Genomic DNA, 15,392 nt, shown 5'->3' on the forward strand with positions numbered 1-15,392 from the left:
TAGCTTGTTTTCCACAGTCAGACAATGTTATCTGCCTGCATGGCTGAAGGAAGCAGTGAGCAGGAAAGGGGAGTCTCTGTTTATGTGTAGGAAGCTGAAGTCCAAAGCTGTTGCTTGTGCCCGCTGTAGCTGTGCTTGGCTGTGTGTGAGCTGCTTGAGCTGCCCGTGGCGTGGGGCCGAGCACGGGGCAGGTCCCTCACCCCGCTGCTGGTGATGGATGGGTGCATGGGTGGCGTGTGCGGAGCAGCAGAGGTGTGAGCAGGGGGGTCCTGTGGGGCTGGCAGGGGACTGAGCCCTGCTGTGTCCCTGTGGGATGCTGCTGTCCCTTGCTGCTGCTGTGGGGGTGTCTACAAGCCTGCCTGGAGCAGGGGTGGCCTGTGGAGGTGACGGACCCATTGCTAATCCCCATGGAGGTCCCAAACCTCCACAGCAGCTCTGGGGGGATGGGGACAGGGACAGCAGTTGGGCAAAGCCCGAGTTTTGCTGCAGGGAACCGCTTGCATGTATGGCCTCTCCCCTCGTTACCCAGCACAAAGGGATGCAAGAGAGCAGCAGCCCCTGTATCACGCAGAGCAGTGTCACTGTCCCTTGTCTGTGCTGGATTGGTGGCAATAACCTGCATGGGTGTCCCCTGCCAGCTGTGTGCCAGGGTGGCAGCTGGTGAGCGGGAGGAGTGGGCTGTGTGCCCTGGGCAGCCCACCCGGGCTCTGGGATGGCTTGGCTTGGCTCAGGGTCCCGGTGGCATCTGCTCTGCCTGTGTGCTCGTGGCCTCGCCCCAGGGAGCCGTGCATGGCCCCTCTGTGGGGACACCTCCTTGCCAAGGCTGGGCAGAGAATGGGCAAGCTCATCACACAGCTGCTTTCCTTGCTTCTTGAAGCTGCTGCGCTTCAAAGTACCAGGAGGTTTTCTGCAGGACAAAATACAGATTTTTCTCTATTTCTCTGTACTATGAACCAATTTTCATGTCCTTGGAGCTTTTCTACCTTTAAACTCAGGACACAGGAGACTGCCTTGGTCTGTACAATGGTGGTTTTTTTTTTGTTTTCTGTGAATTTTTCTTTATCTGATTTTAGTCTATGGGGGACATCTCCTTTAACCTAGAGTTGGCCAGGAAGGAAAAAAAAAAAGACCTGAGGCTTACAAAAAACCTGTCACTTCAGCATTACTGTTCCACACTGGAGCGCAATCTGATGTCCCTGCATTTCTCAAGGAGATAACAGGAGAGAAGCTGTGGGAAGCCCAGGCCTGGGATCTGGCTGCTTTTAAGCACCTGGATCGGTCGAAAAGTGTCAACGTAAAATTGTAATGCTGCCCTGAGAGCTGGCGGCGGATCAGAGGAGGAAAAGAGGTTTGAATACGTGGGTCCTTGGGCCAACAGGAGCTTGGGAGGGGAAATATGGATTTTGTCCTCCTTAATGCTGCTGCATTTGCAGCAAAGCCTGGGCTTGAGCCCGGGGAAGCGAGAGCTCAGCTTTGCCTGGGCCATGGCAGTGCAGCCCTGCCTGCAATTGCCTGCCCCCTCTGCCGGTTGAAATAGAGAGAAACCCTGTCCTCGCTGGGGAAAAGTGCCTTTTTGTTACCAATAAGCATGGATTTATTTTTAGTGTCCATAATCCAATTTAACAGGGACATTATATGGGCTTTTGTCTTTTTAATTAACAAGCTTGAGCCTGGTTACTGCTTTTATGGTGCAGATAAATACTTCCGCAGCAAGGCTTCGGGGTTTTAATCTGTGCAAATTGTTTGTCCAAAGCTGCTGTGTGCATTGCTTTGTGGATTTTAGGGCCACAGGGCTATGGGGCTCTGTGGGTCCAGCGTGGCTGGAGCAGCTCATCTGATAGTTACCCCAAGCGCGGGCAGCCCACAGCAGTATTTTTATTTAATTTAACAGTATTTATATCCACACAAGGGGACTAACTGATATTTAAACCTTCATCCTGGCAAAAATGGCATTAAACAATGCTGATTTCTTTTCCTGCTTTATGACTTGAGTGGTTTAGTTGTATAACAAAAAGAGTAATTAAGTCATCTATGAATTGATGTAATTTTTTTATGGCAAGCGACGTGGTGAATCTGGGACTGTTTATCCCAAAGCGCCCCTGAACGCGGAGTTTGCCAGAGACAGCGGTAGCATCATCGCTCCTGGGGAAACTGAGGCACGGAGACTTGTGGTGTTTGCTGAAGGAGCATGGCGTGGAGGCCGAGGCAGAGGTGCTGAGGGAGAGGATGGCTAAGAGTGCTTGCTGTACAGAGGATGGTCGCTAAAACCTGCCTGGGTTGCAGCCTTTCTGCCTTCCCCTTCTCCCCTGCCCGTGGCGAGGCTGGCTGGGGAAGGTGCCCGTGGACCCAAGGGGGTGGGAGATGCAGAAGCAATAAAATCCATAGGACTAAGCAGAAATCCTGCCCGGCTCTGCCCACCCCTGCGTATTTCCACGGCTTGGTTAAAGAGTACAAAGAGTTTTTTCGCAGGTGCTGGAGGATGCACAGAGCACATCTCCACCTCCCTCCCCTCCCTGTTTGAATTCCCGGGTGTTACAGGCTGGGAAAAGGGGCGGCAGCTCTCGCTTGTGGCGTTTTTTTTCCTGGAGGTGCACATCTGGCTAAACAGCTTCTTCACTCAAAGGTGCCGGAACATGAGCTGGGCGTTTGTAATTTGTTTACTAGAAAGCTGGGCTTGGCTTAGCGTTTTACTTACTGCTCTCATTCACACGAGCAGTCAGAAAGCTTGGCAGCGTGTCCACGATAACCAGGTTACTCTCTGCAGGACCCAGAAGCGCGTTCAGACATTTCCAGCACCTGGAATTGATGTTTCGATGAACAATATTATTGATTGCATGCATGGATTTCTTTGTTTTTCTTTTTTATGGATTTATATTACTGAGAATCCCTGGACCAGCTTCCAGCCAGGTCAGTTGTGTGCCCCATCCCTCCCAGGGGATGATCCTGCTAGGAACACATGCGGTTGCCCAGTCTCCTCAGCCTTGGCTGGCTCTGGCCAAACTGGGAACATGCAATTGCTCCCGTCTGGTGGTTTGCAGCCGGTGGATGCATGTCCTGGCAGAAGAGGTGCTGCTGGGGAGAACAGAAAAGGTGGGCAAAGGCTTGGTTCGTCTGTCTTTACATTTATTCAGTTGTTGGAGAGAAACATCTCCGATAGCAGCATCCTTCCACCTGCACATGGGCGTTTCCTTGGGGAATTATTTGTGTGACCGGGGCAGCAAGCGCTGTCTCTTGGTGCAACGCCTCCGCTGCCCAGTAACCCGTCCCCTCGCGTCCAAGCTCTCCCCGCTCTTGGCTTTGCTAGCTGGTGCTGCAGATGTGGTGCCCAGCTGTGCCTGGAGCCCTCCTCTTGCCTCCCCCTTCCCGTGGGCTCTCAGCTGGGGCTGGACCCCACCACCGTGGGGGGAGATGTGCAGCCAGCCGCGCATCGTGGCAATGGGTTTTCTGGGTCCCTGCCGAGGGTTTGTCCAATTTCTCTCTCGCTTGTGCTGGTTCCGTTTGACTTGGTTCCTAATGAAGATCAGTTAACCTGCAGCAACCGCCCCTTGTACTGAAATCAGCCGGGGATCTGCCCCGGGTCAGGGGAATCTGTGTAATTTCCTCCTCTTTGCTTCTCGAGTAGGAGAGACCTTCTTTAAAAAGACAGCAGTAAATGTATTTACTCTTAATCTCAGCCACTGGAGACTTGTGTGTACCCAAGGATTTCCTGGGAAACCCTGTAAATCCCCTACGGCTCAGGCAGCGCTTCCCTGATCCCCATCTAAAAGCTAATAAGGGATCAGGGAGCATCTGGGGGAAGCTGCTGGGTGAGGAAGGGTGGCCTGGCCGGTCCCCGGGGCTGTGGTGGGTGCTCCTTCCTCGGGGAGGTTCCTCACCCAGGGACAGGCTCTGAAGGTGCTGGTGTTGATGCTGGATGGATGCTGCTGCTGTTTCTGTAAAGTTTTCCGTGCGCGATTGGTTTGAGGGTAGAGTTGAGTAAAGGTTTTCACCGCACTGGTAGAGCTTCATAGGAAACATGAGGATTTGGAAATGTTCTGGGCTTGTATTTCCAGGGAAGCTGGTGAAAAGCAGGTTTTCTGAAATATATATACTAAAATGATTTATCTGAGCTTCCTGCTGGTTTGTTGCGAAGCAAATGCGGAGTCCTGCCATCGTGAGACTGAAGCTTGTGCTGCTCGGAGGGTCTGAAGTGAGAATGCTTCCCGTCACTTGAGTCTGGTGATGGCCAAGAGGTTCACTGAGATGGACTCTGATATCAAAACAGCTCGTGAGCTCACACCGCTCCCAGCAACGCTTTGATGACTGAGAGTGCTTGAAAGTGATGCTTCTAAGAATAAAGAGGCTTTGCTCCTAGCGATAGTGTTCCCCATCCCAGGGCCGTGCATCCATCCCTCCTGGGCTCTGCCCTCGCTGCTGGTCCCTCTGCTGCTGTTGCAGCCATTCCCAGGGGAAGGCTTCTTTCTTGGTCACCAAGCAGCAAAACAACTGAATTCAACCAGCTTAAAAAATTCATTGTCCTTTCTTCCCAAGACACAATACAAATAACTTTCTCCTTTTCAAGTGCTCCTAATTGCTTTAGCGAAGGGAGGGCTTTGAGGGGCTGAAGTTGCTGGAAGGCTTGCTCCTTCCAGCGCATGCCATGGCACACATCAGGTTGCTGGTGCCCGGAGAGCCGCCGCACGGCATGGCACGCTCTCGCTAAAGGGACGGTATCTGGGTCACCGAGCCTCCCCTAGCCAGGGATCAGGGATCCCGCAATTAGGATTCACCAGGGCTTAATGCATGGCTGCTGGCGAGGTCGCTCCAAGAATGACTAAATGGGAAGCTATGGCATGAATCCCTGTTTTTTACATGTATTTTTCTTTTTATTTGGCTCCTCCTCCTCTTTCGGGTGCCTTGGCACGGGCACAACCCGCCACTGCTCTCGCACAAGGGCTGTCCCTTGCTGCGGGCACTGTGGCAGCTCCTGCGCACTGGCTGCCTTCAACTTATTTTAATCAAAACTCTTGATTTCTTGGGCAGAAACTATCCTTGGTAACCAAACTCTGTTTTGTCCTCTTGAAAGCCTAATGAATTTTGACAAAAACCATCAAACCTACTTTGCAAAGGAAATCACTCGGCTGGTTGCTCAAAATTAAAGTGATTGCATGTTAACTTGTGCCGTTAAAAGGTCGGTCCGCCTGGACTTTAACAGCTGCTGCATGAATTTCTGCTCTAGACAGTGCGTTAATACTGTCATGCTGACGCAAATATGGAAATAGGGGGAAGCTAGATAATCTGTGCTGTTTGGGTAAGTGAAGTCTGCTAGTGTACTTACTATAACAACCCGTAAAGCTGTGCTTTGCATCCCAGTACTTCACAGGAGGGTCACTGGGTGGTACTGGGAGGCAGCGCTTTGTGCGCTAAGGAAGCACCAGCGTTGCTGCGTTTCCCTCCACCTTCTGCGTCTCCCCCTTGGGTTTTTCCTTCCCAAATCTTGTCTGCTTATCGCGGGGGCTGCATCCCCGCAGCTCGCGCTTCGCTCGGTGCGATGCTGGTGTGCAGGAGGGGACCCGAAGCACCTCATCCTCTCCCCAGGGCTGTGGGGCACAGGACTGAGCTTTCCCCACCCGTGCCAGCTCCTCCCCACCTGTGAAAGGAGGGCAGAATTATTTTTTTTCCATGGGAAAACTTAAAGATATTGAGATGTTTATAGTGAAAAGCAACATTTTCCTAAATCTTCCCCCCCGCCCCCCCCTTTTGGAAAATTCAATTTAGTGGAAAACTAATTTTTTGATCAAATCTGTTTTCTAGGCTTTGCATTGGAAAGACTTTATTTTTATTTAAATGAAGCGTTTGTCTTCTCTAATGATTTCCCTTGCGTTATGGCCTGCGTACTCTCAGTGCTTGGTCAGCCGATGCTGCTCCTTGAGCCTTGCTTTTCCTGGGGACCGTTGGCTTCCAGCATGGAGATCTCCGTGTCTTGGGGGATCCCGGAGATGCTGGGGGTCATTGCCCCCCACCCTGCAGGTTGGGTGTGACAGGGCCTTCCCAAGGGGCTGTCTTTGCCACTGAGTAAAAGGAAAATTTAAAATCCATGGGTGATGCGTACTTTAATGTATTGCTCTTCCTATGGGATGCTCCGGTGTTTGCAGTGGCGCTTGATGTAATGTAGGCAAAGGAAAGTATCCTGGGGGGATTCAGGGGACCAGGATGGGGGGTTCAGGGGTCTGTCCCTCCGGCCATGGCATCATCCAGAGCCCCCAGCTGCCAGAGCTTTGGGTCACCCTGGCAAAACTGTCAGAAAGTCACTTTGCTTGTTTTTATCCTGAAAAACCTGAGCTCATTTATAATAGCACTAATAAAACCCAAGGCTGGGGCATTAACTAGGAAAACGCCCTTTCAGCTCTTCGATAATGTCAGAAACGTGGTGTACGTGGATGGCCGCTGCTTACCTGGGGCAAAGCTGCCAGGTGAATGCAGGGAGGAAAATGGCAGGAGGCAGTTAAGGGTCCAGGGCTGAGGTGGCAGCTCAGATCTGAGCCACGTTGGTGCTGATGGGCAGAATTATCAAAATTTAGGCTCCCTGAGCGAGCTGAAGTGATGCTGTCAGTAGCTGAAGGAGGAGGCGGGTGCAGCCGCCCCATCCCGGCTCTTCCATCCATCCCTGCCCTGACGCCCCTGAAATTGGCTGTAATGAAGGTTAAAATCACACCGGCAGGTATCAGTCACCGAAGGGAAAATGAACCCTGCACCATATGGGTAGGGAATTTGCGTAACGTGCCCTAATTAGAAAGAGGCTCATGAGTTAGAAATCAGTCTTGCATTAAGTGCTCATCGCAGACCGGCTAGCGGGGATGTGATTCCGCGCCCGTCGCACGCCGGGGAATTAATGACTGTTTGTAAGAGACGGCGTGGAAGGGCAGAGGGGAACGGCTGCCAGCGCCCGTTACCCAGCCAGCGATGGAGCTGAAGGTCTCTATTTGGCCCCGTACTGAAGGCAGCAAGAGCAGGCACCTATTTTTTTTTTTTCTTTTGCCTCGGTAACTAAAATGACCCACATAACTAAGTCCCCGGTGTTTTAAGGCCAGCCTAGTTCTCATCTTATATATGAGCTGTGTTCAAGGGATGACTTAGAGCTGTTGTAGCAATTTGAGCAAGAACTGGCTTTTCGCTCTAATAATAATGCCTATGAAAAGTATTTTAAAATTGGTAAGGCGGCCTCGGGGAGGGTTGTGTTGGCCTGTGTTTCTCAGTGCCTTGTGTGATGGTTTTCTGCATCTCCATCCCTGCCTGGTCGAATCCGGGCAGGCAGAGCCGCTCTTCCCATGCATCCCGCGCTGGTCCTGGCTGGCGTTTGCCGGAGCTGCGACCGACCACGCCGCGCTGCAGCGGGCACCAGGGCTGCCTGGCAATTAGCAGCCGTGTCTCTCTGGGAACAAACTAATTCAAATAAACCTTCCCAGCGGTGACGGCACAGGGGTGAGCGGATCCGGCTACCCGGAGCACTCCTGGCCGTTGCCCTTAGCTGCGGATGGTAAAAATGCAGCGTGTTATCCTCGGTGCATTTCTTTGTTCACGTTAAATGGAGCTAGGAGCTCGATATGTTAAAAGGTCAGTGCTGGAAGGGCTATGAAATATTTAGTGGCTGTGTCGTGCTGACCTAGTTAGTTTGCACGCTCCAAGCGTGCCACCACCTCCAGGCTGCGGCAGGGAGCCAGCGCAGGGGAAGGAAGGGCGGTGGGGTGGCTGGCCACGGAGGCTCCCTGCGAGGAGCATGGGGCTCCTGCAACCCATCTGCAATGGGAACCCTAAGAGGAGGCTGTGCCGAGTGCTGTGCACTGTCCTCTGCTGCGGAGCTCTGCAGGTCCTAGCTCTGCTGGGACGGCAAGACCGGATCGTCCCTAAAAGTCTTGCAAGGGTTTCCATCCGTGCAGAAGGATCCCATCAAGTGGTGTCACGGTTAGGTTATTAGCATCGTTAAGCAAGAGTGTTGATGATCCCGAAGTCACTGGGGATTTGTCCTGCGGAGTACGCATGCACACCTTGCTCAATGTCACTTCCAAAGTTTGGGAGGAAAGTACCAAACATCTGGCGCGTGGCCCGGTGGCTGATCTGCCTGGAGGCCCGAGGGTTGGCTCGCAGCCTCTCGAGTCCCTTCCAGCCCTCTTGCCCGTGGTGTCGCGTGATCATGCAAAGATCTCCTCCCGAGCTCCCCGGGGGTGGGCAGCCCCATGGGCTTGTGTTCAAGCCCTTCTCATACACAGACCAGCTGCAGCTGCCCCTGGGAATATCGATGGGGTAAAACCAGCCCCCGACTCAGCTGGGCATCTCCTCCAGCCAAAAGCCCCATCCCGGTGCAAGCCACGGAGCTCTCTCCCCTAACAGGGCTCCAGCCTTAAAAAGATCAACTTTATCACTAATTTTTTTTTCTTTTTTTTTGGTTTATTTTAAATTACAGACAGGCCGGATCGAACCAAACTACCCCAAAGTTTGCGGTCACCAGGGCAATGTGCTGGACATCAAGTGGAATCCCTTCATTGAGAACATCATCGCATCGTGCTCCGAAGACACCTCGGTGAGCTGGGACCCTTCGGGCTGGCACCTCCCGGGGGGACGAGCGGCCGCGGTCGTGCAGCTCCGTGCACCCTCCTGCCTTTCGTTTGTCCACCCGGAGGGGTGGGGAGGGAGCTGCCGGAGGCACCGCGGGTGGGCGATGGCTCAGCAGCCTCAGGAACGGAGAGGGGGTAAGAGATTGATGCAGAGCAAGAGGCAAATGGTGCCAATCCCCGGCTCCTGTGGCTGTGGTGCAGGGGCTGTGGCTGGTGTCCAGCTCCTCTGCTGTCCCCGGTGTCACTTATTGTCACAGCGCTGCTCTTTCCGTGCCCCCCGCTGCAGATAAGCCGTACAGCTGTGCAAAACAATGTCTTTTTTTTTTTTTCTTTCTTTCTTCTTTCTTCCAAGCCCAACAGCAATGCTATTATTAATCCTTCTTGCTATCAGGGACCGCAGGGGCTGCAACTGCTCTCGTGGCCTGATCCATCAAGTGAGATGAGCAAAAGGCAGTTTTGCAGGCTGGGGGTTAATGAATCAGGTCATCTTGACGTAGCTGTTATTTCCATCCTCCTCCTTTTTATTTTCTGGATGCAAACAAGCCCATCCCAGCGGCTGTATCATAAAGGAAAAAAAGCCTTTGTACATGGGAGGAGATGAGAAACCATCGCCCATTCTGCACGGCAAAAGCTGGGGTTTGGGGTGATCCCGTTTTTAACCGGTTATAAATCTGCCTTGCCTGATCCTTGGCGTTTCACTGTATTATCACCTAATGTCTCATCCTCTCCTTCAGTTCAGGATATTGGCATTTTTTATTAGCTGAAAGCTTGTCAAGGAAGATATTGAGTGGGGAAAAAAATTCAGATCATGGCCATGAATCATGGTGAGCTGCCTCCCACTTTAAATTATAACCTTTTATATCCAGTTGCCGGGGAATAGGAGGTGCTGGGAGGGAGGGAGGATACTGGGAAGGCTTCATTAAGCCTGGGAAATTGAGTTCATTGCTGCTGAGGCTGTCCAGTGGGGGGGTTTCCCCTGATGGGGATGAGTTGGAGGGGAGCAGCCCTGCAGCTGGGTGGGCTCGTGGCTCCGGGTGCCACCCCATGCCCAGGGTGCTGCTTATGGGCAGGTCTTAACCAGGTTTAATGAGGTTCGGGCCAACAGTCTTTATCAAAGAGAGAGGATGCCCAGGTTCTCGTGGAGTCCAAGCTGCAGAAAGTAGTGTTTGCATGATATTTGTCACCCGGGGACACCACCACCCCAGGCGACACGGGGGACCGGCCACGAGCGCGGCGATGCAGCCGGCCGGTCCTGCTCCGCACTCGTGCCTTTCCTCCATCATGCCCTACGTGGAGAGGACGACGTGTGCAGCCTTGTCCCCAGGGCATCGCTGTGGGTTAACCCTCTCCAAGGGGGTGATGAGGATTTTATGGCTCGGCAGGACCCGATATTAACGGCCGCAATTTGACGCCGCCTCGCTGGAGAGTGATCTCTCTCGCAGCCCACCCGGGTTATCGCTCTGCTTGAAACTCCTCCTGTAATTTCTCCCTCGCTATCAAACCCGTATCCATCCGTACCTGTCTGTCCCCGCTCAGATAATGGCATCTGTCCTCTCCTGATGCTCTCCCTTGGGCACCCGGGACCGTTAATTCATTATTCGTCCTCGCAGGACAATTAGCAGCAGGGCTGATCCTTGAGTTCCCCATCCTGCCGCAGTGCTGTGAGTTGCTGAAATGCTGTGAAGGCTTTTTGGGAAGGAGCTTTTAAAGGGCAGGACAAACCAAGCGGGAAGATTAAAAGGGGAATTACCCAGTCTCCGTAGGTGTTTCAGGCTCCGCATTTTCCTTGTGCCGGAGTTCTCCGTGCACTCGGGCGCAGCGAGCTGATACGGCGTGCAGAGCTAGAGGGGGGATTTTGCAGCACGGTGTCGTGCTTGCAGGATACATCTCTTCGTGGAAAGGGGTGTTTCAGGGAAAATTTTATCAAGAAAGTTTCTTAGGATGGGTTGGGAGGGGAAGCCTCTGGTTTCACAGGCTGCGTCCCACCCCGGCTGCTCTCCCTGGTGTCATGGGAGGAGGGTTCTAGGGCTGTTCCTCTGGTTTTTTAATTATAATTTTCCAAAAGCATCGTTTCCGTACCAGGATGGGATGAGGTTGTGAAACCCAGTGCTTGAGTTTTGGGTTAGCTCCAGCTATGCCTATACTGGCAACAGAACAGCATTAGTAGTGCAACCAGTTCCGACGCGTCTATTTTCAGATCATAGTGGCCATGGTAATGGGGAAACCTGCCTGAAACAGCCTGTCCCTGTCACCCCCTTTTTTTGCAAGACACGAGGAATGATGCAACTCCATTAGGAGCAGACCGCAGAGGTGATGCTGCGCTGCAGAGCCCCGGCGATGCTTCCCGGCTGCACACGGGTGCAGGAGCCAGTAGTGCAGGACCCATTTAATAGCCATCCTTTACGCTACCTGCACAGCGAAAGGCAAGAGGTAGCTCCTAGCTGAGCAGACCCTGACGATGCAGGGAGCCCGGGCATCGCGGGAAGGTTTCCCTGCGGCCCCCCCGGCTTTGCCGGTGCAGCCCCCGAGCAGCGAGCGTGCAGCAGACGCCTCTCCGGCGTGCAGAGCTCACTCCTGGATGCAGATCGCCCGAGCGAGGCGCAGCCGGAGGTTTGGTAACAGCCGTTTCGTAACCCGCCGCTTTCATAACCGGTTCCTTCGACACCCAGCCATCAGGGTTGTGTTGCTTGTTCCTCATGTTGTGCCTTGTTTGAAAACCGCTGATGCTCTCAGAATCATCCTTCTGAGCCAAACCGGCCTCTTAACTGTGTCTCTCGTAATGCTGTTTCCTCTGCACGCCATGCAACTCGAAGAGCAGCATCTTCCACCTCTAAATGTGCAGGTTCGGGCAGAAAGCTCCCTGCTCCACCCATAGATCTGTATGCAGATTTTTCACTGCAATACTGCAAATTAAGTTTTGCCCCCAGCTGTAGCTCAGCCCCCGGCTGGACGGGGTGACCCTTGGGGGTGGTGGTGAAGAGAGGGAGGAGCGACCGGAGGGGCAGCAGGATGAGTCCTCCCCGGCAGCAGCTTCCCAGATATTCCCTGTTCTGGAAAAAGCTTTATTTCCACTCAGCGATGCTCGTTGGGGCAGCACGGCCCCGGCCACCGCGTCTGCCCAAAGGCAAGCTCGTCTTTTGAGATGCTGGTGGAGGAGGCGAGAGGGAACCTGCATGGGCTGTGCGCTGCATCCGATGTGGTTCGGCTTTTTTAATGAGTGTTCCTTAAAGGTGGTGTGATGTGGCTGCAACCGTTATCCGAGCTGGGATGAGATGAAGGCTCTGGGAAGGATGAGCGCGCTGGCCAAGGGCAGCCTGCCGTGGGGAGGAGATGAGGGTGCAAAGCGCCGTCGTTTCACCTCTTCATCTGAACCACGGGGACGTGTGCGCACCACCAAACACGGCCGGGTTTCGGGGGGCTCCGGGAAGCCGCAGGGCTGGCAGGACCCCGGGTCTCGCTGCTCGGACAGGTCCAGGGCGCTCGGGCGCGGTCCAACGGGGGGGGGGTAGGTAAATGCAACGTGTTGCTTCAGCTTCGTACCAGTGACCTGCTGTGGAGATGGAAGCATCTATAACCGCTCTTTGATAGCATTATCTGGAGCTGTTTGATTGAAGAGGAGATGCTATAGAAGCCTTATTCTGCCCCAGTGCATCATCTCCTTTTGTTCAGCAAGCACCTTCCCTGCAGAGGCTTTTCTGGCTTGTTTTTAACCCAGGTTCTCCCCGCTGGGTGGGCGGCAGCTGCCCCCGAGGCTGACGGCGGTGGGGGGGGTCTCCCCTGGCCCCACTGCATCGGCTTCATCGGCTCCTCTTCCTCGGCACTCGCAGTCCAGGGGTGAAACCACTGCCGTTTTTTGGGCTACCCTTTCCCCCGGTGCTTGTTGGTCTGATGGGATGGACTCTCCGTGTTCCCGCCCTGCCCTCCCAGGGGGCTGGATCGACCCCCAGGACATGCATTAGGGTGCAGGATGAGGCTGCTGGCATCAGGGCACTGCAGGGATTCAGCAGCTCAGAGCTGCCCGGGCGGGTGTCGGGGTCCTCCCAGCGCTCCCAAACCCATCCCAACGCTGCCTCGTCCCGCAGGTGCGGATCTGGGAGATCCCCGAGGGCGGCCTGAAGAGGAACATGACGGAGGCCGTCCTGGAGCTGTACGGGCACAGCCGGCGCGTCGGCCTCGTCGAGTGGCACCCCACCACCAACAACATCCTCTTCAGCGCCGGCTACGACTATAAGGTGAGCCCTGCCCGGCCCCGCTGCTTGCGCTTGGCCACTGCAAAGGTTTTCCCTGCTCGTGGCGTGGGTGGGAGTCACCTGCGTGCAGCCGGGGCAGGATCCTGCTGCCTGGAAGAGAATGACCCACCGTGTCGTGCAGCAGGCAGTGCCTTCCCTCGTGCAAAGGTCTTGCCAGCCGGTCATAAAGGCTATTTTAATTTTGCTGTAGGGCAGCCCTGGGAGGAGGGAAGGGGATCTGTAGGTGATGAGGGGACGATTTCAGCTAAAATAGGAGCTATTAAGATGCCCAAAGCAGACACGGAGGTTGCAGGAGGGGTGGGAGGTCACCAGGAGCGGAGACGCTGGGGCAGCCTCCCCGCTTCCCGCAGGTCCTCATCTGGAACCTGGACATCGGGGAGCCGGTGAAGATGATCGATTGCCACACGGACGTCATCCTCTGCATGTCCTTCAACACCGACGGCAGCCTCCTGGCCACCACCTGCAAGGACAAGAAGCTGCGGGTTGTGGAGCCGCGCTCCGGCAGGGTCCTGCAGGTGCAGTGCTCATGCCGGGGTGCTGTGTGCTGCATGGGATGGGGGGTTAGAAGTAAGATCTTGGGGAGGAATCCTGCCGAAACGTGTAAAAACATTTGCAAGGTGCTGTACATACTCGTGATGTTTTGCATGTGTCAGGGTCTGCAGGTAATTCTCTGCTGGGGGGGGGAACGGTTGTTTTAATTAGGTGGAGACGATGGGGAGGGCTCAGTCTCATCCCAAGCACAGGAGTTGGAGGCTTTTATTCTTTTATTAATTAAGGATTTGTGGAAAATAGTAGAAACTAGGGGGAGGTGCAGAAAGTTCCAGAAAGAGCCACAGTTTGGAGGAAGATGGTGGTTTCTCAGTGAAAGTGGTAGCTACTATTAAGGGAGATGGGCATTTTCATTTTGCACAGGGGACAGGCGCTGAAGCACGGTACCTCCATACCGGCTGCCACCCCCCGGCACGGAGGCGGCGTTTCACCGGGACGAGGCGCTGGGGGGATGGCAGGCCGGGGTAGCTGCCAAGGAAGGGGCTTTCCTGGGGTGAGGGCCGGGTCTGGGGGCTGCCAGCGAGCACGCCTCTGTCTTGCAGGAGGCCAGCTGCAAGAACCACCGCGTCAACCGGGTGGTCTTCCTGGGCAGCACGAAGCGGCTGCTGACGACGGGGGTGTCGCGCTGGAACACACGGCAGATCGCCCTCTGGGACCAGGTGGGTGCCGGGACCCCTGCTCCGTCCCCGCCGGGACCCCCATCTTGCTTCATAAAGTGCTTTTCCTTCTTGCGCAGGAAGACCTGTCCATGCCCCTGATAGAGGAGGAGATTGACGGGCTCTCGGGTCTCCTCTTCCCTTTCTACGACGCCGACACTCACATGCTGTACTTGGCTGGCAAGGTACAGGCTGCGCTTCGCATCCCGCAGCTGCGGCGGCTGCAACATCTCCCGGAGAGGCGAAGGGGCCTCTCCCCAGCAAACAACGTGGGGGAGAAGAGCCCGATGGGGAACAGGGCTGTGCTGAGCCCCGAGCAAAGCGTTATGCAGCTCTTTGGCCCCAAACCCCTGGTTTGGAGAGGCGCCTGCCACTGTTGCATGAGTTGGCAGCATCCCGCGGGGTGATGCACAATGCGGCAGCATCCCCAGCCTGTATCCCCCCAGCGTTTCCCAAGGACGGGGTGCTGGGGGTTGTTACCGTAGTCTTTATTCAACCTCATGTTTGCCAAAGGAGTAAACCATCCCTCTTCCCTGCGCTTGCTCCAGGGCGACGGCAACATTCGGTACTACGAGATCGGCTCGGAAAAGCCCTACCTGAGTTATCTCATGGAGTTTCGCTCCCCGGCCCCGCAAAAAGGACTGGGTAAGGATGGCTGTGCTGCTGGCCCTTCGCTCCAAACATGCAAAAGGTAGATGGTGGAAAGTGCTTAATTAAAGGCCACTTGTAAATGGGTTTGGCACGGGTTTGGCGGGCGCTGTGCCGGCACTGGAGCATCACCGCAGGGCTGCAGCGCTTGCAGGGCAGCGTTCGCGTTGCTGCGCTGTCCTTCCTGCAGCGACGCAGGTGGGCTGGGGCTGGGTCCCGGCCGGGCGCACGCCTGGTGACACCCTTCCTGCTGTCATGGCTTTTCCAGGGGACGTCCGTCAGTGATTCTTGTGATTTGTCCTGAATAAAATCTGCTCATCCTTTTCCCAGTGTCCCTGCAAACACCCCTGGTGTGGCCCGGGTCTGTACCCCAGGTCCCCAGGGTGATGGCAGGGATTAATTCAGCAAGGATCTGGGTCTCCCAACGGAGAGCAAGGACCTTTCGGGGTCCTCGGTGCTGGGGAGGCGGGTGGGTGCCAGCCGGCTGCCCGGGGTTCGCAGCACCCAGGGGTTATTGTCTGCGCCTCCTCCGCAGGGGTGATGCCAAAGCACGGGCTGGACGTGTCGGCCTGCGAGGTCTTTCGTTTCTACAAGCTCGTCACCCTCAAGGGGCTGATCGAACCCATCTCGATGATTGTGCCGAGGAGGGTGAGTCCCTCGCTGCGCCCCGGGGCGCGGGGACAGGCTGGCGGGGCTGA

At 55.0% G+C, this 15,392-nt stretch overlaps 1 protein-coding gene across 6 annotated transcripts in view; it reads left to right on the plus strand.

The window, feature by feature from the left end:
- The window catches only part of CORO2B (coronin 2B), a 44,387-nt gene that overhangs the window by 26,415 nt on the left and 2,580 nt on the right, over positions 1-15,392 (plus strand). For all 6 annotated transcript variants that reach the window (XM_087744305.1, XM_087744306.1, XM_087744303.1 and 3 more), the window contains 7 exons: positions 8,441-8,557; positions 12,674-12,823; positions 13,192-13,356; positions 13,933-14,049; positions 14,127-14,231; positions 14,595-14,691; positions 15,230-15,342. In XM_087744305.1, coding sequence (XP_087600431.1) covers positions 8,441-8,557; positions 12,674-12,823; positions 13,192-13,356; positions 13,933-14,049; positions 14,127-14,231; positions 14,595-14,691; positions 15,230-15,342 — 864 coding nt within the window. The remainder of the gene's footprint in view (positions 1-8,440; positions 8,558-12,673; positions 12,824-13,191; positions 13,357-13,932; positions 14,050-14,126; positions 14,232-14,594; positions 14,692-15,229; positions 15,343-15,392) is intronic.

The sequence above is a fragment of the Nipponia nippon genome, unplaced genomic scaffold, assembly GCF_047370975.1.
Source record: "Nipponia nippon isolate SJK-2023a ecotype South Korea unplaced genomic scaffold, ASM4737097v1 scaffold_9, whole genome shotgun sequence".
NCBI lineage: Eukaryota > Metazoa > Chordata > Aves > Pelecaniformes > Threskiornithidae > Nipponia > Nipponia nippon.